This window comes from Buteo buteo, chromosome 10, assembly GCF_964188355.1.
Source record: "Buteo buteo chromosome 10, bButBut1.hap1.1, whole genome shotgun sequence".
NCBI classification, from domain to species: domain Eukaryota; kingdom Metazoa; phylum Chordata; class Aves; order Accipitriformes; family Accipitridae; genus Buteo; species Buteo buteo.
In genome coordinates this window covers 34876401-34901821 of record NC_134180.1, presented here as the reverse complement: position 1 = coordinate 34901821, position 25421 = coordinate 34876401, and the positions used below count along the sequence as shown (strand labels likewise).

The window sequence follows — 25421 nt, the reverse complement described above, 5'->3', positions numbered from 1 at the left end:
GCAGCGCCTGACCGCCGGGATCGGGGCGAAGCAACCGGGCCGTACCGCTGCCGCCCGGGGGGCTGCCCCGTGAGGGACCTGCCGCACCCCCAACCAGCCACCGAGCCCCGCCGGTTGCCACAAGCCTGTGACCGGGGCAGGCCCTAACGGAGCCCCGGGCGCTGTGGGTGGCTTACGCTCCGGGACACCGGCGGGGAAAGGCCAAGGCCGGAGCGACCCTCCAGCAGGACCGGGGCGACCCCCCCAGCAGGACCGGGGCAGGACGGTTGCGTCGGGTTTATTTTGAAATAACCCGGTCCTTTCCCTCACGGCCCGGTCCGAGCGATGGCGGCGGCGGCGCCTTCGCGCTGCCATAGCAACCGCGCCGCACTGCGCCTGCGCGTCCCTCCCCGCTGACCGTTTGTGAGCCCGCTGGCGTTTTTAAATCCCCTGCGCGCGCGCTGGCGGTTGGTTCCCCCGGGTACGCTTTGATTGGTCGAGCGAGCCGTTTCCCCCCACCTGTGCGCCGATTGGGTCGGAGTAAGGAGCGGGGGGCGGGAGCGCGGCCGGTTTTGCCTTCTGATTGGCCGGCGGCTGGCGGCGGCGGGGAACGAGGGGTCGGTGGTGGGCTGAGGAAGGCGCTGGAGCGGGGCGGGAGGGGACGGGCCCGGTCCTGGTCCTGGTCCTGGTCCTGGTCCTGGTCCTGGTCCTGGTCCTGGTCCTGGTCCTGGTCCTGCCGCGCCGGGAGGCCGAGGCGGTTCCTGGTGCCTCCCCGCAGGGAGTGCGGCGGTAGTCAGGCCTTGGGGAGGGGGTGTCAGTGGCCGCTCCCCTCCTCCCTCAGGGGACGCTGGCAGGCCCCCTCCGCTGCCCGCCTGAGGGAGGGGCTGTTGCGGGCGGGCCCCGCTCCTGGGTTCTGCCCCACGCCGGCGCCCCGCGGCAGGGTGAAGAGGAGGGGGCAGAGCTGCCACCGCCCTGCGTGGACCCCGTTCTGCCCGGCCCAGATCTGAGGTACACCCTCCCGCCCTGGGAGGGTCCGCCGTACCCTTCCTCGCGAAGTGGGGGGGGGGGTGGTGCGTCGTGTCCCCCCAGCCCGTCGGGGCACCCGCTGGGCCCGATGCCGCTCTGGGAGTGCGGCTCGGGTTATAGAGAGCTAGGGGGGTGTGTTTCTCATCCGTGCTTGCCAAAAACTCGTGAAACAGTAGGGCTTTAAAAAAAGTTTTCCCTTTTACAAGCCTAAATTTGGGACTTATTTTGATGGGCGCTTAGCTTTTAATGGGAATCAATTAACCGTCGCTGAAAACATGAGAGGTAGGCGAGTTGCTTAGGGGACCGCCTTAAAAACAGAGAAAGTTCTTTCCTGGGAACTGAAGGAAATGCAAAGTGGCGAAGTTTGACACTTCGAATAACTACGAAGGGAGTTCTTGTTAAAAAGTGTTGAGATATTTGCCGAATTATGTGGACTGTCAAATGTTTTGTATTTCACTTAATATACTCGGTTTAGGCAACTCTTAAAAAAAGTAATTCTGCTTGTGTAAATATGTTTATGTGATTGGATACTAATTTCTTCAGGCCTCTTTGAAGGCTGAATGCAAATTTTGCACTATATTATTTCAGTTAAGCTAAGGCTTTACTTCAGAAGTCTTCAAAGCTTAAGTGGATTGAATGCTGACTTTAAAAAGTGACTAAAACAGGGCTTTTGGAAGCTGACCCAATGTTAAGTTTGCTAAATTAAGATTTTCTGTGTGCCGTGGGAGTGTCTAATGACTGATATCCTTTTCCTTTCCTACAGTATATCCAGAGCAACTTTTTCTTGAGCTTTATCTGCAAACTTATATTTTGGCCTACACATCTTCCAAGATTACATGAAGGCACCGTCGGTGGAAAATGAGAGTTTTGTGTTGACTTTGTAGTTCATATCCTTGGCAACTTCACAGCAAAAGTTTCTGCTTCATTGGCCTAGACTTGAAACAAAAAAAGTACTGACAGCTTATGTATCCTATTTGTTGTTTTTCTTACAGTGTTACTCCTTTGTTCCTTCTTATAAATGATGTTTGAAAGTACTAAGCTTAATCCATTCTCCTTTCTTATCTCTGTGATCTTCCTAGATTTGTTCCCGAAAGGATGGTCCCTTTCAGTTTCCCTCTGTCAAAGTGTGCACTTTGGGACCCAGTCCCTATGGGTGATGTCATTGGCTCACATATTACCTATTACAGGTATGAATAACCTTTTTTAAGTGGCTAAAGGTTAAAATAAATTAAGAATTATATGATTCAAAGCCTCATTTTATCTTCTGAGTCTAGTCTATGACAAGGCACAAAGGAAAAAGAAGCAACCGGTGTGTTCGTTATAAGTAAGTAGGGATTTTCGTTGCAAAGACTTGAGAATTTTCCTTTCTGTGGTGTAATGCAGTCAAGTGGGTTGGAGGTGCCTCAGTCTAAAGGAACTTACAATTTCTTTCAGTTTCCTTCCCATGTGGAAAGGTGTAGAAGTAACTGCATATTTGTAGTTTTCTTTAACATGTTTTTCCTTGTCTCTAAATATTTACAGAGAAAAAAATGTTTTTGACAAACTGGATACAGATAGGAGCTTCAAGTAAAACTCAAAACTAAGCATTTTGCTTGCTTCAGGAATCTGGATTAAAATGCCAAAAGTTTTGATTTTTTTTGTTTGTTTGTTTAGAATGCGTCTAGAGGCAAAGCTGAAGCACTTGTGAATTTCTAGGGCAGGGTATTCCAAACCTGACTTGTAAAACAAATGGAGAGTAAAAATTGATTCTTGTTACTTAAATGGGTATGTTACAAAGCTCGTACTGTAATTATTAGACCAAGTATATGCATATGTGTGCATATAAGGGTGGACAGCTCTTACATACAGGTCAGAGGGGCCTCCACTTGTACTTGCCACATAATCTTCTTTGAGTTAATATTAAAACCTTCAAGTTTTAACAAAGTTTAAAATAAATTGCTTTTATTTTTATGGAGGCACTAAACTTAGTTAGTCTTGAGCAGGTGGGATAGGAGCCATCACCACAGTATTCACATAAACCAGTAGCTTCACTTTCAACTTTGACCTCTTTCCAAGTCAAAATCAGATAAGCTGTCTCAAGCTAAAATAATGTTGATATATTTACTGTCCTAGATTCCAAACCTACTACCTTTTTTTTTCACTAAATAGTGATTTTATAATTACCTAATCTTTGTCCGTACTTGCATTCCTGTGTCATTGAGCCCAGTCTGCTGCTGCTGTAAGTATGCACACTAAGTATTGTGCTAAAATGAGAGAACACTGCATCAGAATCAGTTAAGCTTTTTGGCCTATTCTGCTCTTTAAACTTAGGAGACTTTTTAGAGGTTCTCTGTTTTGGTTTTAGTGTTTCTAACTTTATCCACCTTCTATTAAAATAATTCAGTTGTGTTCATCTCTAGTTCTTGTGACAATGTTGCCCTTCAGATGAAAAAGCTTTTCCCGCTCCTTGTTGCTTATTCTCCAGAGAAAAAAGCTCTTCTCTCTCTTTCCCATTTATTCTCCGTAGGAAAAACTGCTTCCCCTCTGATGCTGGTTTGCTGGACTAGTCAAGCCAAAATACTCTTGTTGAGATGATCATAGAGAGTATTCTTTGAAGCTGCTCCAGTTAAAATACGTCTTGCTTGAATATGAATAGTTGGGGTGATGCACAGAACAGGAGCTAAAATTCTGACCTTTTTGTTGTTTAGAGCTTTGGGCTATTTCTGAGTATTTTCTTTTTAAAGGAAAGAAAAAAGAGTGGAAGCTATTGCGATACAATAAATACTTTTTTAAAAAGCATTAAAAATAATTTGGGTCTGAAACTTGCTTATTGTCTCTTTTTTAGAAACCCAAAGTTATCTATGGTGGAGAAAACCTTGCGACTTGCCTATCGCCATGCTAAGCAGAGCGAAAAGAAATTATTTTCCTGTTTTTTGCTTGGGACTCTTGCAGTAGATGAAGGTAACTTTAAACATCAGGTAGACACACAGTATTGGTTGGTTGAGCAAGCTGTTATCAAGGAGCCTGAGTTGCTCTTGGACTCTAACTTTCTTTATTTATTTATCGTAAAGATGGGGAAGGCATAACGCTAACAATAGACCGCTTTGATCCTGGTCGAGAAGTTGCTGGTGGATCGGGCAAAATTCCAACTGCATCTCTTCCTGGAGACTTTTTGATTCCATGTACAGTTAATGCCTGGGGACTTTCTTCAGACAGTATTATAGTGCACAGTGCTGAAGATATCAGCTTGGCTTTCAAGGTAGGCTGCTCTTGGCAACTTTTGAGTCTCTTAATAACTGTCCTCTAGGCTAGAGCCTAGACTATGCACAGGGCTTGATTTCCAGCTGCCATTCATTTCAAACACAGCAAAGTTGTGGCTGAAGCAAGACTATTTAGCTGGTTATGTGAAATGAGCTGCTCGAGTGTCACTGAAAAGTGTATCGGAAACTATTAAAATCAGGTAGTCTTCACAGGTGTTTAAGGATCACACAGTCTTTAATCTTGGACTAAAATATTGCTGTCTGACCAAAGGTTTTCAGCTGGTCTGACCACCAAAACCAGCAAGACAACAGTGATTGCAGCAAACTTACTTAAACAAGAAAAACCAGCTTTTTCTTTCATGTCTATCATGAATGACTTGCAGTATTTGTGCAATTGTTGATACAGTATTGCTAGGCAAATGACTTGCAAGAAAGCATGTAAAGTCTATGTACGTTAGTAGTTAGAGCTGAAATGTGTGCCTGTTGCTTCTGTGGTCTGCTGTAGACTTATAATCTAGTAAATACACCTTCTATTCCTGTAAATGTTTGCCTGTAGTTGTGTGTATTTCATAATACAAATAGTGCTTACTTCACATGTAAACTTTCTCATGATGATACATCCAGATGTTAAAATACAAATTTCTTGAATGCAAGTAAGAAAACTTTGACAGATCACCTTGAGCCTTCCAGTTGCCTGTTATTTTATTAATTTTTATACAATGTAAGTAACCTCAGGTTTTTTACCACATCATAAAACAATGCTAAGATATGCATAGCTTAATTTCAAGTGTATTTTATGTTATTCATTATAGCCATGAGTTTTGGAGACCTGGCTTAATGGCTTTTTATACAGTGCCTACTACAATAGTAGCTACGATGAATGATTTGAGTTCCTAGTGTAATACAACTTGAATCATGGTAGTCATATGAAGACAATTTAGTGTATTTAACTCTCTTCTCTTTTCTCTACTTCCAGGGTCTGCAGCACAGTCTGTGCAGTAAAGAATCACTGGATCTTTCTAAACTGCTCAGTGTTAGAGCTCACATTGTTTTCACAGAAAACCTGGATAATCTACATTTTAATTTTCACTGGGCTTCTATTACTGCAGCAAATATTTTGGAATACACCCCCGTGAAGTCTGTCCCAATTATTCCCACAGCTCTAGCAAGAAATTTGAACAGTCCTATGAATATTGCACAAGTTCAAGGAACTTATAAATGTGGGTGAGTAAAGGGTGATGCTAAAGCTATTGAAGTTGCCTGACAGTTTGTTGCGTTTCCTAAAGCAGGTAGGTATGCGAGACCTCAACCAGTGCTTTACTTTTTAGTAAAATAACCGGCATAAAAATAACATAACTTCTTGGACTTGGAAAAATTTAAAACGTTTTAAACAAGGAACAAGAAATGGGGTGGGGCAAAAACCTTAACTAGTTCAGTAGGAGTTCTTCTTGCTTTTGACTTCAGGTGAAGGATCTTCCTACTGGGGCAGGGGGACACTCCTCTAGTTAACATAATAAATATAAACAGCATTCAGCTTTTTAAACAATATCAGTGCTTGCCCTAGAATGAAAATCAGATGAATGTGAACCAAAGCTTTTTCTGTTAATCATGCTTATAAGATGGTATTGGGGAATCGTCATTCTGACTGATAACTAATTTAGTAGGGTGAATAAGAATATATCAGGGAAATAATTTGAAGCAACTGAATGACATTTTATTTGAACAGACTTTGTGAATGCCTCTCTGAAAGTTAGTCTTCAAATGTCACATGACTTGCCCTTCTGGATTTGTTGTGAATACCATAATACTAAGCACATTTTGTCCTTAATAATTCTTTGATGTAAAGGGAATTGATGAAAGCTGAGGAGTTGCTGTAAGTATGGAGGAAGAATGTGGGGTTTTGTTTTGGTTTCTTTTCCCTGAACTTTTTTTCTTACAGTATTTTCTAAACTTGTATTTATCTCTTCAGGATTTTTTTCTGAAAGACTGCCTTCCAAAATACTAAAAAACCCCAACTTCTGCTTTCTTTCAGCTACCTTACCATGGACCAGACACGAAAATTGCTTTTGCTGCTTGAGTCTGATCCCAAAGCTTATGCTCTGCCGTTAGTTGGAGTGTAAGTGTTTGGTTCTGTTTGTATAGATTAATACACATATTTATTTGAGATGTATTTGAGGGGTTACGTAGTGGAAACTTGGTAATGGAACTGTCTCTAATTGGATATTTCTTCTTACTTCTAGTTGGCTGAGTGGAGTTACTCATATCTGTAGTCCTCAAGTCTGGGCCTGTTGCTTGCGATATTTATTCAGTTCTTCAATTCAAGAAAGGCAAGTCACTTTTATAGATAAAATATAGAAGCTATTGGCTGCCTAAAAATATATTCCACAGAAATGCATGGCAGCATGGGCTCTGTTCAAAGATATTTGAGGGAATTCTGTGTTTTATATATTATATAGGAGGTAAGGCTGTCTGTTTTAATTGTTCTTTCTGGTTTTGACTTCTGCTTCACAAATCTTGTATGACCGAAGTGTTAGAAAGCTGGGCTGATACCTCAAAGACAGAAGAGGGTAAACATTAATATCATTAAGGTCACTGCATTTTAGTTTAAATAAGAAGCAGTAAGCAGGAAACAGTAGTTTAAACAGTGGTGGGGTTTTGGTTTTGAACTTTTCTCATGGGTGTTTTCTTTGACATAAGCCTTCTCCCCACTTGTATCTGACCAACATACTGAAGCATATTGATTTGCAGCTAATACTGTCTTTTTATGACTTCCTGCTAAATATTCTGTTCTTATAGTTTATGCATTCTGACTTTTTTTTTCATTGTGGTGTTAGTAGATAATCATTCCTCATTCTCTACATCTTTTCACTTGTAATGTTTGCCAAGTTCTAATTATACGGAAGCTGGGAGGGAGTTCAGGTGTATATAGTTTAAAATTGGTCTTCAGGTAAATCAAACTTCAAAATATGCTGTATGTGTAAGAATTTATTCTGTTCAACCACACTTGCTTTTAAATTATGAAACAAAACCACATTTGGTGAACAGATGTGTCTGTAATTACAGAATAGACTTCTTTCCCTTAACAATTTAAATATGCTCAAATACAGATAAGAGCCCAATTAGATTATTAGATAAGCAAGTGAGATGCTTGACTCTCATTAACTTTCACTGATTCCATCTTGGAAGTGGATTAGGCAGATTTGATGAACCATGCAAACAGAATTAACCTCTGCTGACTAACCACTTAATCTGTGCATCATATATTTTTAACTCTTAAGTTGTAAGTATAATTTTAAAGTTGTGTGTGAATGAGTTTTTCAAGCACCTTGTTCCTACTGTTTTCTCTATCACATGTATTATTTAAAGAAAAAACAAACACCCCCCGCCCCCCCAAACAAGTGTATTACAAGTGCTATAAAAAGAAAAATTGTTCTGAAAGTAGTACTACCTTTTTCTGGAAACGCACGTTATTTTCATTATCTTTGCTCTTTTGTGTTAAATGTTGACTGTTGTTGCTGTAGGAAAAACTTCAGTACAATTTTTCTTCAAAAAAAAAAAAAATATCTGTTTGCCAATGAGCATTTTTGGAATGTTTAGGGATAACTGAAATGCTAAGTGTCTTTATAATGCTTCTTCAACTGAATTATTTAAAAAAAAATAAATCACATTATCATTTTTACAGATGTTTTCTTCTATGCTATGATTGAAGTCTTCCAGGAATTCATTTAAAATACTAAGTGATCCTAAAGGTTTGAGCTAGAAAGTAGATGAATTATTCCTATTTCTCTACTTTGCTTAGATTCTTGCATGTGGCATCAGTCATAAGTCCATCTGCTTCATCTATAGCTCAGTACCACTCAAAATGCAGTGATTCACCAGTTTGCTAAACTGTGTGATAGTTTGCTCGGTATGTTGAGAAACTAAGGGCCTTCTTCCTGTTTCTTATGGTTTTTTTAAGATGTGGTTTTTTTCTATTTTAGGGTTTTTTCGGAATCTCAGAGTTTTCTTATTGTGCTTTATTCACTGACACACAAGGAACCAGAGTTTTATGAGTGCGTTCCATGCAGTGGACAGACTGAACTAGGGTTTCAGATTTTAACTTGCAATGAAACAGTACACCTCTTCAAAGTAAGTGGCTTGGTTTCCTACCGCATCATGGTACTTTAAAATTTGACTTCTAGTGTAAGTACTTAAAGAAGGGGTCACTATAATGTGACCCAAATGGAACTGCAGTGTTTGAAAATGATGTAGCTCTATAAAGCTATCTTTTTACAGTGATTACTGTAAATTCAGTTTGTCTCTCAAATTGAGAGATGACCTCCAAACAGCATTTAGAATCTGTCTTTTAAAATGTACTCTGCTGTGCTGGACTTGGTTAGTGCTTCTTCTTACTAGTGATCTTTTGGCTTTAGGAGCAGAGATTCTGATTTCCTATAGCATTTGTTAATGTGGTATGCTGTGTGCTAATGTGCATGCTGGATGCGTCTGAGAACTGCTATGGGCGATGCACATTGGTGCTTTCTGGAGAGCAAAGCTAGGTATTTGTGCTTTGTTTGAAGTTGAATGCAAATGGGAATTCAGTAGCTACTAATCTTCAGATCTCTTGCTGCGCTACAGTAACAAGGCAGGAACAATTTTATCTTTGTGCAGAGTAACTCTTTGAAAGAATTTGATACAATGTCTGGGAGATAACTAATAAGGTTTGAGGAAATTCTAGGAAATATCAGTTTCTCACTTGATTTCCTAGGCCTGTACAGAACCTGAAGTAGAATTGTTAATCTGCTCGATAAATGCTCCTATGCTCTGGCAGAGAAGCAACTAATGTAATGTGTGTCCTGGGCTGTTTACTCTGTTCTCTGTGCGATTAAATTTCCCTATTCAGGACTGCCTTCCATCTTTAGCCTAGGTACGGCTTAGCTCTCTGAAGACAACAAGCTTCTTAACAGAGGCTCATTTCTGTTGTCTCCAGGACTTGCCCAGCTGTGGTGTGTGAAACAGTATAGGAACAGTTGCTGTTTCCTATAGTGGTGAAGGCTTGTGGAAGAGTATCTAAGCAGTTAGAGCAAGGAAGCATCTGCACATGGCTATAATTAGGCCAGCTACTTTACAGAGTAGCAGGGGGAACAGTGTTAAACAGGAAGGGAAGTTGCCTGCCTCTTTGTAGTGGTGAAAGAATTGAGAATTGAAAGTAGAGGACAAGCAGCAAATAATCAGATATAAATGTCCCTAAAACTATTTCTCTGGGGGTAGTACCTCAGTGATTAAAAGTTGAAAGTTTCATGCTTCACAGTATTCACAATGAATTTCATTCCAGAATGTTGAACCTTCAGGCAAGAGCCCTATCCAGTTTGAGTTGAGTGCAGAAAACCAAAATGCAGAAACTGAGTTCTTCAGCAGAGTTTGCAAGAAACTTCCTATCAGAAGGTAAATCTTTGATATGTCATTTATAAACAAAAACTAAATGTTTATTGGATGAGGTTTTTTGGCCTCTGCTGTGGCAGCTGTCACTTTAGCTGTGCATTCAGTGATCTTCTTGCATTAAAATCTGTGTATGTGCTTTTGTTTATTCCTAGAGTTAATATTCTTCAAGTAAGATGGTCAAGCTGACCGTATTGCAAGAGAAACTACTCGTAGTTCTACTCTTGATACTCGTGGTTGTTGTTTATACAGTGGATGTTTCTAAAAAGGCTTACTTGCTGATGGAGCTTAGTTCACTGTATTAAGCTTTCTGTGAGATCTGTCCTGTGAGCAAATCTCTTAACTGAAATTTACTTAAGTTGGTAAAAATTCCTTTTTCCTTCCAACTTTTCAGAGCTGCGAGACCTGGATAGGTTGAAACTTAGGGATTTTTAAGAACCTGACTTATCCATCAAATTTTTATCTATGACTGTAAAATGGCCTTTATTTTCCTTTAAACAATGTTACAATCTTTACTGTAGCACTCCCTATCTTCCTAATAAAAATCAGTGTTTTGCTGTTAGAATGTCACTTAAAAGGTGTATATGTCTGAGGGTGCAGGGAGGGAGGGTTAGTATCTTTTTGCCCAAAAGCATCATTTGCATTTTCACTGTTTGATCTTAAAACTGTTTGCTGTGTGAACTCCCTAGCTAACCACAGAGGAGATACATAGCAACTGCTTCTTGAAAAAATGATGCTGATATTGCACTGTAGATGGCACAGTGAAAAACATGAAGATTCATGTTATTGCTGCCAAATCTGACAAGCAAACATTTTTAGTTTGATTTATGTTGGTTTTAGTCCTTCCCAGGGCTGTTCACCCAGTAAGTTGTCAGCAAGCGATCACGACTCTGGTGTAGAAGATGAGGATTTATCCCCCAGGCCAATTCCGAGTCCTCACCCAGCAAGTCAACAGGTAACTAAGTAAATAACTGTTCTAGGCATCTCAGATGTCACACTTAGAGCAGCAAAACTCTTTGTAAGGGGACTGGAGAGTGTAAAGCTACTGTCTCAAAGCTAGCAGGGGAAAACAGGACTGAAGAAATGGGCCAAGAGTCCCAACTCCTGCTCTAGTTAGCCTGTCTTTCTTTCCACTGTTATAGACACTTAAATTCCTGTATATGCTAGGATTTGGGAACAGAGATAGTAGGTTCTACTTTGGGAATCTTGCTACCATTAAATGGAAGAGCCGTGGTGTCTGAGGCAAAGACAGAGGCAGCAAACTTTCTTGTGTATTCCTGGGTAAATGAAATTAAGATCTGCTGGTCTGCCCATTTTTACTGAAAGGTATACAAATATAATGAAATAGCAGCCCTCGTACAGCATAGGTCTAGAAGGATGTGACAGTTGTGGATTATAAAATATGTTCTGTTGCACATATCTATGGGGTCTAGGAATAGTAAGAGGGAACATGTAGTCCACTTCTTGAAGGGGAAAGATCCATACTCTGAAATGCGCTATAGGATGACATGGAGCATTCCTTTGGTAGAAATTACTATTATGCCACATGAAAGCAATTTTGTCTTCTAAGAATGCTCCTAGAGATCTTGCTGCTTTTTCTGTATCTGAATTCTCCAATCTTTAGAAAACCATTCAATGTGTAGTTGGTTTGGAGCTGGTAGTGGTCATATATTGATTTTAAATGAAAACATTTTCTTTGAAATTCTGTATGTGAAGAGCTGAAAGACAGTATTTTAAAATTATCTTAAACTTGCTTGTGTAATTGTCACTTCAGGTTACCAGGATCTTTCCTTCAGTTCCTGAACTGTCACTTGTTTTGGATGGGAGTTTCATAGAATCAGGACAATCATCTAAGCCTATGGGGACTTCAAATGCTAAAAGTCTACCCTCAGCACTGCATCAGCCTATTAAAAAGAAATGGTGCTTGGGATCTACATATTACCCCACACAGCACTCTGAAGACAAGCAAAACTTTTCTGCTAATACGGGAGATCCCTCTTTGAGGCAATTACCAAACCATTTAAACCAGAAAATTCTGACTTCAAGGCCTTCCAGAGGAAAGCAAGCTCTACTACAGCAACAGCTGCACTGTAAGAAAGCTTGCCCTCAATCAAGAAAAAGTTCTGGATCTTCTTCTTCTTCAACCCCTTGTAGTGGGCCTTCCCCGGATACATCTGTGCATCACCCCAGAAAGCCGTCAGAAAGACTTGTGTTAAATCCCGATGGAGTCGCACAGCAGGGAGAGCCTCCAAGTAGAAGAACATCAATATCCTGTGCCAAGCAGCTTCCTGCTGTTAAGCAGCCAGTCCTCTACAACTCTGCTTTTTCACCACAGAGCTGCAGAAGACCACCAGAACTGCAGGTGCCAGTTCAAGTGCCACCTTGCTGTCCAGCCAGTGCATGCAACTGTCAGTTTCCTGCTTCTGTCCAATATAATCCAATAAACTCATGGCAAGGAATCGGTAGAATGAGCCCCAAACATGGAGCAGAAATCCAATCAGAGATGGCTCAACAGAATCCATGTACAGTGCTCCATCAAAATATCATTTGCCCAAATATTTGCTGCAATCCAGGGTATACCACAAGCAGCCCTATAAGCGTGGGATATCACGGGAAAATGGGGAACTGTTCTCTCGACAATAGCTTATCACCTGGAATAAGACTGCCTTCAAGTGCAAGCCCCTCTAGTCCGCAGTTTTGTGCAGCCCACTCACCGTGCCTGCACATGCTTGCTTCTAAAGCAGGATCAGATAATGGAATGATGGGATTATCTCCAGATGCATACCGGGTTCTTACAGAACAAGATAGACAACTCAAATTACTTCAAGCTCAGGTTTGTGGAAATGGCAGCTTTCTCCTCTGCCCTCTTAGTGATTATGCTTTGATAGTTCCCCTGCCAAAGGAATTAAATTAACTGTTGTCTATCCTTGTTGGAACAAGAGAGCCTGTCATACCAGCTGCAGTTTGGGGATGGAGTGGGGTCCTGATTACCTCTGCTAATTGCTGTCCCTTAAATGAAAACTATTTGACTCTTGCCTGATTAAATTTTGAGTTTATTTTTATCGTATTTCTATAACATGAAGGTTTCCCTTTTAGCAGGCTGTTTATAATGCAAACCAATATGCCTTCTGTATAAATACTTTCATATACATATGCTTGTCTATGTAAAAAAACTTGCTGCATAGGCTATAAACTTTGGAATTGTTGTAAGCATACAGGTGAAGCACAGAATGTTCTCATGTGTTGCTTTGCCCGCCTTCAAGCCTGCAGATTCCTGAGCCGTTGAGGCTGTTGCTTTGAAAATTTCAGTTGTCTGTTTGCAGCAGACTGGCAGGATTCATCAGGTGTTTGTTGCTGCACTGGAAATTTGGGCTTTGGTGGTCTTGCTAAATTAGGTTTTGATACCAGGTTAAGTTTCTTCAAAATAGCAGCCTCCTGAGTTAGCATGTGGGCCCTGTATTTTGCAGGGTATGATTTGGGGCTGAAGAGCAAGAGTTTAAATTTTGCTGCTGGTGATGAATGATACGAGTAGGAAAGTTGCTCACAATACATATTTTTCCCGCTTAAACTAGAAAATTACACCTGAAATATGCTTTAGATATAGTTCCTGTATGTAAAATCAAGCTCTTAAAGCATGGGCTGTGCATGACAGAGGGAAACCTCTCCTTATTGCATAAATGCAGCCTTCACTGTTATGATATTTCTCCATGGAGCTGTGAACTAATCAGTGCACAGGGTGGATGCAAATACTAGAGTGAAGATCGCCTGGGCAACCTTAATTTTATCATTTAAGTGCTTAGTTTTGTAATTAATACAAAGTTGGTTTAGCATGGTGGAGGGACAGTTGGCATATAAATGCTTGGCTGGTAAGTCGGTAATAGGCTTTGTATGTGAATGAAAGGGGCAGAGAATACTTCCAACAAGTGTAGTGCAAATAGGCTTTACTCAAGTTGTCTTGGTGTAGTTCTGCCAGCATGCTTAAAACCTTTTCTTCGCTAGCTCTGCCAATATCAGAATTGATGTTTTGATTTATGCTGCATGCACTGCTGAGAACTGGAAGGTTATCAGACTTCTGTGGCAATGCAGCCTGGATCCGAATCCAGATCTTAGAGGGGCCTAATTTAGTAATTCACTTTTGCCTATTATACTTTATTTTTTTATTGTACAAATTATAACTGTCTGATAACCGTTACAGATCCAACGCTTATTGGAAGCACAGGCTCATCAGGCTTGTTCCTCTGAACCAGCTGCAGCTGGCCATGCTCCGCAGCCTGAGAAGCAAGGGGACCTTGTTTCTATGGAAACACAGTCCTCACCAGGTTCCCCCATGAGGAAAAGTGTGAGCATTGCTGTGAGCACAGGTAACGCTTTATTCTTTAAAAATAGGCTGGCATTGCTTTTTCTGGATGTTTCTGTGATTTGTTTGGGCATGGGGGGAAATGTTTTGCAGAAACGCTGAATGTATGCAAACATGCACCTAGATACACAAAGATAGCTAAGTTCTGTAGGTGTTTTTGCAAGTTTAGGCTGGAGCTGCTTTTGTCTTTGGGCTGCAATGGCAGTGATTGCCATCACTGGAAGAATTCTTTTTCCAATAGCCTTAGCAAGGTCTTCTATTTTAAATTGTACCTTATTGAAAGAAAAAAATCCACATGTCTTTCTGAATTAATACACTGTTTTGAAAAGTAATAGCTTCTATCCCATCTGGTGTTCTATTAAATATATTATTGATGGTTTTTGGAAGGCATGCATTTACATGCGTGGAGAGGAGACTGTATTAGCTTTGATTTTAGCAAGTTAGGCAGCTGTGTCTGTAAAGTTACATATTAATGGTTCCTGTTAATCTGTGGGAATATTAAATCCATGGAAATATTGTGATTAGTCTGGAAGAAAATTTTGAACTGGCTCAAGGTCAATGCATTAAAATGCTTTAATACAACTATTTATTTTCATCAAGTACACTTTGGAAGAAACTAGGACTTGAATGATGTTTTGGCAACTCTTAGCTGTTCTAAACACTAAATCACTTCTAAAATGGTGGAAAAAACCTGAATGTGACGAAATGATTCCTCTAGCTTTATGAAACCAGAGGGTCTCAGAAGATAGTAATAACTTTCCTTAAATGGATAAATCTCTCGTTCTCTTCTAGGTGCTAGCTTATTTTGGAATACAGCCTCAGAAAAACAAGATGACTCCATACCACAAGGAAAAAAAGAGGATGGAGAGATTTCTAAGGAAGACATAAGCATTTCAATTAATGCTGAACAAGATGCAAGTAATACAAGTATTGCTTCTTCCTTAAAGGTGGTTGACATGCCCAGCTTTGTAGACAGTATTCATCTTGTGGAAGAAGGAACTAATCAGAACACTCTCCAGTAAGTAGCCAGAAATATCTGTTGTTCACATAAGAAGCTGAACTGCCTTTCATAAGTTACTACTTTCATAGTTATTTTCTTCAGGAATTATAAATGGTCACCTGACTTCAGTTGTTGTGTTCTTTCACTTCTTTGTTTTTTAATTATGCTTCAAATTGTACAGCTTACCAAAACACAGTTGCCTTTAGAGTCTGCATTTATCGGTCATGCACGTTTAGCTAGCCTACCTATCAGCAGCAGCTGATGGCAAAAGCCTTTAACTTGTAAAAGCATGTACAGTGCTGGCAGCATTCCCTTTCTTACCTTAAATCCTGAGGGGGGAAAGGGACACTGCTGTAGTCAGTTGTTTTTCTACATTGGCTTTCCCCTGTCAGCAGCTTTCAGAACCCTTTCAGTTCTGAGGGGCTTAGGATGAGGAGTTTATGATTATATGACTGTTCCCTGAATTTCTCTACCTTTTACATCTAATTGCTTTGTGTGTAGTGAATGCAGGTACCAACTTCACTGCTGTTTAATTATTTTTAAGCTCAGATTCTTTATAGTGCAGTGACTAATCTCAGACTAATTTGGGAAGCGATTTTAAAAATATTTTTAATTATCTATATGGATGTTATTTTTACACAGGGAATAGCTCAACAATTTAGCACTTTTAATGATCTAATATTCTCTAAGTATAAAAAGCCAAAGGAGGGGGAATACCCTTCCAGTTAAATTAGGTTTTTAAAATAATCATATTGGGAAAGAGATGATAATTAAGCTATAACTTAAATATTCATAGTCCTTGATTAAAGTATTATCTGCAAACATATACTGCTACCATAAATGTTACTGATTCAAATCAGTTTTTTGAACGCTGTATTTGAGAGAGATGCCATCTTATGAATCTAAGTTGAAGAGAACCTTAAACCTGTAAAATAGCTGTATAAGTATCTTATAATAAGAATGTAGAGCACCACCCAGATTTCTTTGAGGAGGAGGGAAACATTTTTGGGAATGATGAATAATTGCTAGTGTAACAGTAACTGATAACCTACATTGACTATCTAGTATGTCACGTGATTTAAATCTTATCGCTTTCAACACAGGCAATTGATCAGTTGAGTTCTGAAATTCCCTTATCTTACAGTTGTCTTCTGAGGAGGAACAGGAAGGGGGAGGAGGGTCACTTAGGGATCTCCTCGGGATGATAGTACTATTGATATGTCTGGTCTCAAACGGTTTATGCGACGCACATACCAGCTAGCTGAAGGGGATGCGGAGCATCACGTTGTAACTCATTCTAGAACATTTACCCTTTTTATCTGGAAACTTCAGGATAGATCATGGTTCCCCTTTCACATCTGCTATCGAGAAGTATTTCAACTAGGTGTTTGTTATCAGCTCATGATACTCAGTGCATTGTGTATGTGTGTACTTGTAACAGTGTTGTTGAAGTTTTTAAAGCGTTTTTAAAATACAACAGGAATCTTGTTATCAGTTACCTTGGTAAAAATGGCTTTTTGAATAAGTCATGTTTCAGAACGTATGGAAGATAGTTGCTCCTAAAGGCTTTTAAGTGTCCATAAAAATGCTGAAAACGTAAGACAAACTCGAGATTGTTAATAACTTCAATTTCATCTGCTTTAAGGTTAAGACATAGTCATTGAGTTTTGACTAGTCCAGAGAAGCCATTGTCATTTTCAAATCATCTTTTGAAAAACTAGTCAGGCTGTTGTAGTTTCACACCGTGAGGTGTATTTCCTCAGTCCTCAAATGACTTTTGAAAGAAAATGACTGCAGAAAGGAGCAAAGCCTCAAGCAGTAGACAAACCAAGAAGTGGTTAGGATCTGTTTCCAGTACTCGATTTTTCTCCTCTTGTGTTCGTGAAAAGATAAGGTACGCATAGAAATACTTGTGTTTTTTCTGTTTCAAGGAAATATCTAGCTATCTCTTTGTTCTCTTTCAAAAGCGGAAACGTTTCCCAAGCACTTGTTCACAGTTCATCCTTGGAAGAAAGTATTAGCGTGTCTTTACAGAAAGAGCCAACAGAGGGAGCCAGCAACCACTTGGTGGTAACAAGGGAGCCAAACTCGGAGCCACCTGCCTCGTTGCTGCCTCGGCATCCATCAGAGGATCAGAAGCTTTACCAGGACTTACTGGTAATTCATGTAAATTTGATATTCTGCCCTGAATGCAACAGTCAAAACAGCACACTGCTGAAGTTACGATGTGGTATTGGCATGAATGAAAACTGTGTGCGGTTTTCAAATTCACATGTTATGCTCTACAGAAAGGTTCCAAGTTTGTGGTTTTTCATTTTTTAAGGTTTAAGTGGTTATTCTGTACTTCACCCTTCCATGCATACATGGAGTACTGTCTAAAAAAATAATAATTTTTTAGTTCAAAGATAATGTCAGTTGATAACTTCCCAAATTAGTGCCCTTTATAATAGCACAGCATTTTACCTTCAAGTCCCTTAAAGGGCAGGTACATTAAATCTTGAAGAATATCAGTATGTGATGTGTTTAAATTCAGAGCAAACTCTTGCAGAAAGTTTGAAATGTAAGATATTCCAGTGTTTGACTACACTGCTGGGAGTTTACGTGACTGCACCTGAACCGAATCTGAATTTGGCTCCTTTGTCAGAATAAGCTGTTAACCCATCTAGTTGTATTTTAAGTTGCATAAGAATAAACCCGGATTTTGGATTTTGACAATTGCTGCATGTCATGATGTTTTTGTCCATGTGGTCTGTCCCCTGCTCCCTTTTCCTATAGGGCCAAGTAAACCACCTCTTAAGGTCCTCAGAAGAGCAAGATCACTTGTCTGTAAAATCAGGATTTGTTAATGATGATGGTCCTAAGTATCAGGATATTGACAATAAAACAGAAATGGCTTCAGAGACTGACACGGGAGTGGTGGATAAGGAGAGTGTGATTAGTGCTACGCTCAAACAGCTGAAGAGTCTTGGAGTGACAATTGACTCGCCTGGCAAAATGAAGACAAACACACACAAAGTGGAGAATGCCAGGTAAAATACTAGTTGTTTTGAGTAGTAATTTGTAAATCCAACCAAAAATGAAGATTGGATCAATGAGCAAAGAGAAGGGACTGTGTTCATTGTCACTGGGGATTTGTTTGGCAACTTGATCCACATTTCCTGCAAAGATGAAACACTGGCTCATGCTATGGGTATTTCAGAGAGGTTTAAGAGCTCTGCTAGCAAAACTCAGATTATTTAAATATAACACAAGTAGCTCTAGCTGTTAAAGCATCTGGTGATTCTTAAAGTATTGTGCATGCAGTAGCACACAATTCCCTAGAATAATAACAAAGCTGCTTGAGTAAATTCAGTCCTTTGGGCTATGTCAAGGTATTCCAGAGAAACACTGGACTTGGGAGGCTGAATGTTAAGCAGCTATATATTTTCATCACTGTTTCTTAACCCTTGCCTTGCACTTCACCAGTATAAGTGACATTGTTATCAAGGCTTTGATATATAATCAAAACTGATTCTGAGTGCTTTGACTTGAAACAGGGAGGGTGCAGTGGCTGGGGAGGGAAACAGCCTTGATGAAACAGGAGAAGGAACAGCAGTAATTTCTGAAGAAAGTGTTTGAGGCACGGGAATTTACTTATGTAGCTGCTTAGGCATAGGCTGACTGCCTGGCACAGCTTTGCTTTCATTCTTATTGTCTTCTTGATACTAGTATATAACTGTTAGTAAACAAAAAAATCTAACCATCTCCTACTTAATCTTCTCTTCAGCTATGTATCAAAAGCTGTTTCCAGTCATACAGTTTCTAAGCTCTTTTCTCTCCTTTTCACTTGAATTTCTTCAGGCATTTTTCTGGAATTTTTGGGCTACCTTCCTGGCTGGACAGTCTGTCAGTGTTCTTTTAATGGGTTCAATTATTAGCATATTATTGACATGAGACAAAACTGGAATTCTTGGTGTTTTTTCTTCAAACCTGGGGAGCAGGGTGGCATTCTTCCTTCTGCCACTTTCATGACTGATATAAACAATTCTGAGAAAAGGTCTACCAATCAGTAGAGAAGGAAACAACAGTGCAACTCCATAGCATAATTTGTGGTTGTTCGTCTGAGCCAGGAGTTTGTTCTCCTTAAGCAAACTTCAGGATGTGTGCTCAGTGGAATAGGAAGACTCTTAACTCTCAACACAAAGAGTTTGGGTTTATGAACTAGTATATGATGCATGTATTAAGTGCACTGGTTTATAACCACTACCAGTGTACCAGAGCTTGTCCTTTCAGTCTTTAAACACCTAATGTATACAAGAAATTGGTGTACCAAACAACAGAACAAATGAACGTTTCCCTTACCGAAGGACAGAAAAACTAGAAACTTGCAGGCTTCTGGAAACAGATTCTGTAAAAATCCGGGAATTGGCATGCACTGGGAAGGAAGAGATGTTCTTGGTCTCTGTCATTGGGCTTGTATCTTCTGTCTAGATACTGCCATCTAACCCAAAATTTGATTCTAGAGTCTCAGCATCAGGGACATATAATGTCACATTTCACTGGTGAGAATAGACCAAAAGCTCAAACCTGCTTTAAAAACAAAACCAGCTCTGAAACCTGCTAGAGGCGGGTTCTTCTTGATACGAGGGTTGTGGTTAAGATCAAATCAGAAGGGAGTATCATCAATTCTCTAACCCAGTGTTTGAATACCATCGGTGCGAGTAGCTGGAGAGCTGCTTTTTAGTACGTGCAGAACGTATGATCTCGGCACTGAACAACCTGATTGAGCTGTGGTGTTCAGAAGGAAGGAGAATTTAGTACAGCAAGCAAGATGAAATTATGAGATTATATTGTAAAATGCATACTTTTCCTGTAATGCTAAACTAACTTTTTGATGCTTTATTTCAGCATCTTAGCGTGCATAAATCCTGAAGCAGTTGTTCCTGGACTAAATTATATGTCATTTGCCAATGTCAGCATGTGTGGCTTAACTCCTAATGTTGTTGATCTGAGCATGGAAGCGAACGCTATAGCACTCAAGTATCTCAGTGAAAATCAGTTATCTCGACTTTCTTTCAGTCGCTCAGGCCAAAATCCTCCTGTAGATTTCTCTTTCCAAGACATCTTGCATACAAATATGGACAAGAGCATGGTGGGTTTTAGCTTAATTTCACCAAACAATATGTCTTTTGCAACCAAGAAGTACATGAAGCGATATGGGCTGATACAGGGCAATGACAGTAGTGAAGATGAAGAGGAACTGCAGGTTCAAGATGGCAATTCTGGCACTGTCAAAAGCATGCTGGACAAAAACTGTACCCCTGTGTTGGATGGCTTCAATCACCAGACTGAATTATCCAAAAGAACTGATGGAAGACTTCCAATTCATCTAAAGAGTCACAGCAGAGAGTTGACTACTAATGCCTCTCCACCAGAACTAAACAGCCCTGTATTAAGAAATATTACAAATGAAATTTTTCCTCCCAGAGCAGATCAAGCAGATGAAAACTCCGTTCAGATTTTAAAGGATTTAAAATCAAAACCCAAATTGTTACCTGGGAGGGTTGAATTCACTGAACAACCTGGTAGGAAAGACGAAGGAGACATTCAGGTCTTCCCTGGAAATCTGCATACTCCAGCCCTTGAAACATTAAACCAGTCAAACAGCATCAATTCTATTGGCACCATTCTTGATGTGAAACAACTTAGGCAGTTGCCAAAGTTGTTCTGAACATCCCCCGAGATGGCTGGCAACCACTGTTACAAACCTGAGAGGGACACCTCAGTAAAAGACTATAGGAAACTAAGGATTAAATTGTCTTTGAAGAGGTCACTCTGTTGTAACAATGTAAAACTTGCAGAACTGAGTTTTTGGCCCAGGTTGGGGTCAGCCACCTCTAAATGCCTGGTTTGAATCGGTGCTGATCAGCATTGAAGTATGTGTGCACTTTGTTTACAGTTAGGCGTGATTTTAAAGTATCTAAAAGGTGAATCAACTTGAGCCTGAAATGTACTCTAAATACACTTTTGACAATGATGCTTATTTAAATGTTCTTCTGTTGACTTTTTTTAAAACACTGACTCTTACATGTTTGTGCCAACTGTGAGCCATCGATACTGTGTGTGGCAGAGCAGGGGTAACAGAGCTAAAGCACTAATTTCTAGAAAGTTGCTGAAATGGTTGGATTACTGGGGAGGGGTTGTGTCTGGGGGGAAGGGAAGTATAACCGTGGCTTTACTTTGCGTCAGATTATTTTGAATTCAGCCAAAATGGCACATGTAACTCTCTGTATCATGAAATCATGGAAGGAAATTGGAAAAACTAGCACTTTTAAAACTTTTGTGATTTTTTTTTTTTCTGAATGAATGTTTTCTATTTATTTAAGAAGTACATATTGCTCATAAAGGTCAAAGGTTCCATTAAAAAAAAAAAATCTTCAGTTGTCTGATGTAGCCTTTATTTAAGACATATGCTACCTTCCATCCATCGTTTAGAATGGCTAACTGGAAGGGTGAGGGTGTCACTTGCTACTGAACTCTTCAAAAATTCCGATAGTAGGTGGTGGGGTTAGCAAAACTAAATTATTTCCTTTGTTCTGTATTAACATACAAATATTCTGTCATCAAGTGCTACAGTCTATTAGTGAAGCAGCCCTTTTCTGTAACCCTGTGATGATAATATTCCACAAGTTGAAGAATTCAGTTATTTATTGTTTAACAATTCCATTTCTATTAAGACTTTTGACTTTTTTGTTCGATTTTTTTTTTTGGTGTAGTAAGTGTTTTTGTGGTTACTGTGTGGTGTCAGCTACATAGTAACCTGCTGGTGCTGGCAACCCCAGGTGCCCTATGCTGGCCGTGGCAGCTCTGCCTGCGTTTGACAGTACATCTGAGGATACAGCTCGGCGAGCATGGCTGTGGTGTAGCGCACCTCTGTCCTGACCTCTTGGTCTTGGAAATGAGATACTGGCACTGGAAGCAGCAATTCATTCCCATTCCCACCGTTTCTGACGGGAGAACAGTGCTGAATGTCGGTCGAGCCATCTGTTTTCTCACTGGCCGGACCGCATCAATGTGCTTTAATGTGAGTTTGAGCAAACTTTGTTTTAATGATGGCATTGTCCCAACAGAAGTTCAGCCTATGGTGCTGACCTTGTCTTTCCTGCTCTAAGAGTGTTAAACTAGAGATTAAAACACCCCACACTGAAGTCCCAGGCCCTTCTCATTCAAATCTAAAGGACTGCACTGTTAGTGCCCACTCAAACATACCATGAACTAACTGCTAATTAACTTATTACAAGGACACAGGAGTCTTTTCCAGCATCTACCACCCTTGTGGGCCTTTGTGGATTAAGAATGGGGGTGAGATAAGCCATTTGCTATTTCAGAGCCAGTACGGAGAGGAAGGCAGCAGCTCCCTTCAAGCCGTGTCAGAATTTCTCCTCTCACGCAGCCTCTTCCATCAACAAGAATATTTGCTTCCTTTCAGGAAAGGTGCTACTTTGCTGTGCTGAAAAATAAAACCTTTCTCAGTCTCTGAATCTCCCCTGGATCAGGCACAAGCTTATTATCTGGCAGCACATTTTCTGCTGAATCAGTCAAAAAATAGTTAATGTTTTTGAACATTCCAGTGAGATGAATGAGGCAATTCATACCTCTGAGCTATTGTTGTAGGGTTTTGTTCTTTGTTTCCTATTGTAAAATGTCTGGAAACACAGGAAGATGACAGTTGTATTGGTTAATATTTTGAAGACTTTCTTCAAATGCTGAAGGGCTAGAAACAATTTGAAAACAAAAGCCAAACTACTTGCACACAGCTCAGGACAAGGGTGTGGTGTTTTATCAAGTTACACAAATCATACAGTCCTGGACAGCAACCTCTGAGCGAGTGAAATACTAATTCACTTGACCAAAACAACAAAAAACCACCCTTCCCTAAAGCGGCATTTTTCCTTTCATGGTGTAGTGCTGAGTAATTTCAAGATGCCCGGATTTTTTTCCTGAAGCATCTACTGCAGCTTGGAGTCAAAAACACCCGGAGAGCCAGGTCTGGCTTTGTTAACTCTGAGCAACGGGGACCAAACTCAAGCGCTGGCTCGATTGCCTGCTCAGGCGATGACACGTGTGGAGGGGCAGCACGGTTTAAGGCTTTATTGTTGTTTTTTTTCTTTTTTCTTTTTTTTTTTTTTTTTGCTTCTGTTGTTTCTAGCTATCTTTTATTATAGTTAAAGGAAGAGGTTTATAGTGCTTGCTCAAAAGGTCTTGGGCCTGCTTGGAGCATCACTGGCCTCATTATTCCCTATAATTTTGGTGCTCCGCACGGCAGACCTTGCTCCCTCTTCGCCTCGTGAAAGCCTGGAGAGGGGGCGAGCCCCAGCTTGCTCGGTGTGACCGGGAAGCCCACCCTTGGCAGGGCAGTGCCGAGGAAAGGTGCCCGTTACCTGCCACCCCAGGGTCCCTCTTAGGCTCGGGGTTGGGGTGCCCAGCGAGGGGCAGCTGCGCCGGCCGAGATGGGTGAACCGCGGCCACGGCTCCCACCCCACCGGGGGCAGGCACGGGTGGGAATTGCCCCCACAGCAGCTTTCGGTGCACAGAAGATGCTCGGCTTCCTAATCTCCCCCGCCCAGCCCCGGCTGTTCTATCTTTAACGCTTCCTGTTGGTTAGAGGAGCCGGCTTGAAAATGGTCGTGTTTCCTGGCGGGAGGCACGACGGGCTCTCCACCGCGTCGTGACCGTCCCCTGCCCCGCCGCCCCACGCACGCTGCCGGCATCGTGCGGGGCTCCCGCCTGCCGGCACCCCACCCCGGGGGGCTGGGAGGGAGCCGGGGAGGGTTTGTGGAAACCTCTCCCACGGCCGCGTCCAAGAGCGGGACGTTGAAGGGAAGGAGTGAAAGGAAGAATAACAGCTCCGGCATTTCCCCCTGCGGGAGGCCGTGCAGGTGGCGGGGACACAATAGACACCCCCGCACCCCCAGCCCCGCCGTCGTCCCGTGTGTGTCCCCCCTCCGCCGGGCAGGTGCGGCCGGTCCTCCCCGGTTGAGCTTCTCCCCCTCGGCCCGGGGTCCCCAACCTCGCCCCAGCCCCGCAGTGGGGACCGGGGGGCGGCCCGGGAGGTGCTCAGCCCCGGCTCCCTCCTCCCCGCCCCGCTCCGGTGGAGATTTCGTTGATTTTCGGCTGCCCGGGGCAAGGCCGACCTCCCGAGCCGTATCGAAAACCGCTCCCCGCCGCTGTCTTGAGGACGGCTTTACCCGCGGCTGTCCGGAGAAACGGACCCGGGACCCTCCAGCCGTCCCCGCCGCCCTCCCCTTCCTCTGCCGGGAGCCTTCTGGCAATTTGGGGAGGGTTTCGGACGCCTCCCGTGCCTTGGCAAGAGCCCCGTTGGGCAGCCGACCCCCTTCACCCGCCCGGTTCCCCGTCCCCCAGCAGCCGCTCCGGTTTCGCAAGGCGGCTTTGGCAAGGGCCGGGGGTCTCCCCGTCGTCCCCCCGCCCCGGGGCCGGAGCCCTCCGCGGCCGGGCTGAGCCCCAGCCCCGACGGGGCGCGCAGCCGGTCCCGGTCCCCGAGCCCCGTTGGCTTCCCCGCTCCACTCCGGGGCGACCAAGGGCCCTTTCTCCCCTTCCCCAGGCCCCTCTCCCTCCAGGGTCGGCCCTGACCCCCACGCCGAGCTCTCACCTCCGCTCACATCCCAAATTTCCCGGCTCGGTACCCGCTCCGCTCCCCGTTCCCCGGCATCCCCCAGCCCCGGCAGGGATGCTCGGCCTCCCCCAACGCCCCAGCACGGGAGATGAGAGAAGGAGCTCGCCCCCCAATTTAGCCCTTCAGCGAAAACACACATTGTGGGGCGAGGAAGGCTGGGGATGGGGCCACTTCTCTCCAAAACGTCTCCTGTCGATGTGCTTTATTTACCTCCTCTTGTCCCAAAGCAGCCCACACCCCTTCCCTCTCTCTCAGCATCTCCAACAATTTATTTTGGCTCATTAAATTTAATTAAGAACGGAGTAGGTGTTCCATATTTAATAAAAAAAAAAAAAGGGGGGGGGGGAAATCAGGGGCATAATAACCTCCAAGAGGACTAAAATAAAGAATTGCTATTCAGATGCGGGCAGGCACAGTGCAATTTTTTATTACTCTTTTTTTTTTTTTTTTTTTTGCAGTGTCTTTTTAAGAGCATCTAAGCACACACACATAAAAAGCTAGAAGGCATGCATTCCGGAGTTATTCCTATGCATATCCCTGCAATAATTTTCCGCTTTCCTTCGATAAAATTGCCAAATAATAATGAATCATTTCATAAATAATGGGTTTAGAAGCTTATCAGGGCAGGCGGGCCACTGCTGGGGTTTTATCTCTCTCGGCCACATTGCAGTAGTGTTCCGCTCTCCATACTAAATAGGAAACTGGACGTGATGTGGAATTAGAGCCTAC

General features: G+C 42.1%; 1 protein-coding gene across 4 annotated transcripts; it reads left to right on the top strand.

Annotated features, from left to right (window-relative positions):
• Positions 1–50: 50 nt before the first annotated feature.
• STIL (STIL centriolar assembly protein) lies at positions 51–21407 on the top strand. 4 transcript variants are annotated; one of them, XM_075037058.1, is made up of 16 exons: positions 51–460; positions 2085–2192; positions 3830–3945; positions 4056–4243; positions 5221–5468; positions 6277–6360; positions 6485–6571; positions 8225–8372; positions 9559–9668; positions 10503–10617; positions 11437–12495; positions 13858–14023; positions 14812–15037; positions 16987–17176; positions 17795–18048; positions 19907–21407. In XM_075037058.1, the coding sequence occupies exons 2-16, from the start codon at positions 2101–2103 to the stop codon at positions 20727–20729; spliced, it is 3906 nt and encodes a 1301-aa protein (XP_074893159.1). In that variant the 5' UTR covers positions 51–460; positions 2085–2100; the 3' UTR covers positions 20730–21407. The 4 variants fall into 4 exon arrangements, with proteins under 4 accessions (XP_074893159.1, XP_074893161.1, XP_074893162.1 ...); XM_075037060.1 differs by lacking the exon at positions 51–460 and adding an exon at positions 472–519; XM_075037061.1 differs by lacking the exon at positions 51–460 and adding an exon at positions 777–987.
• Positions 21408–25421: the final 4014 nt, after the last annotated feature.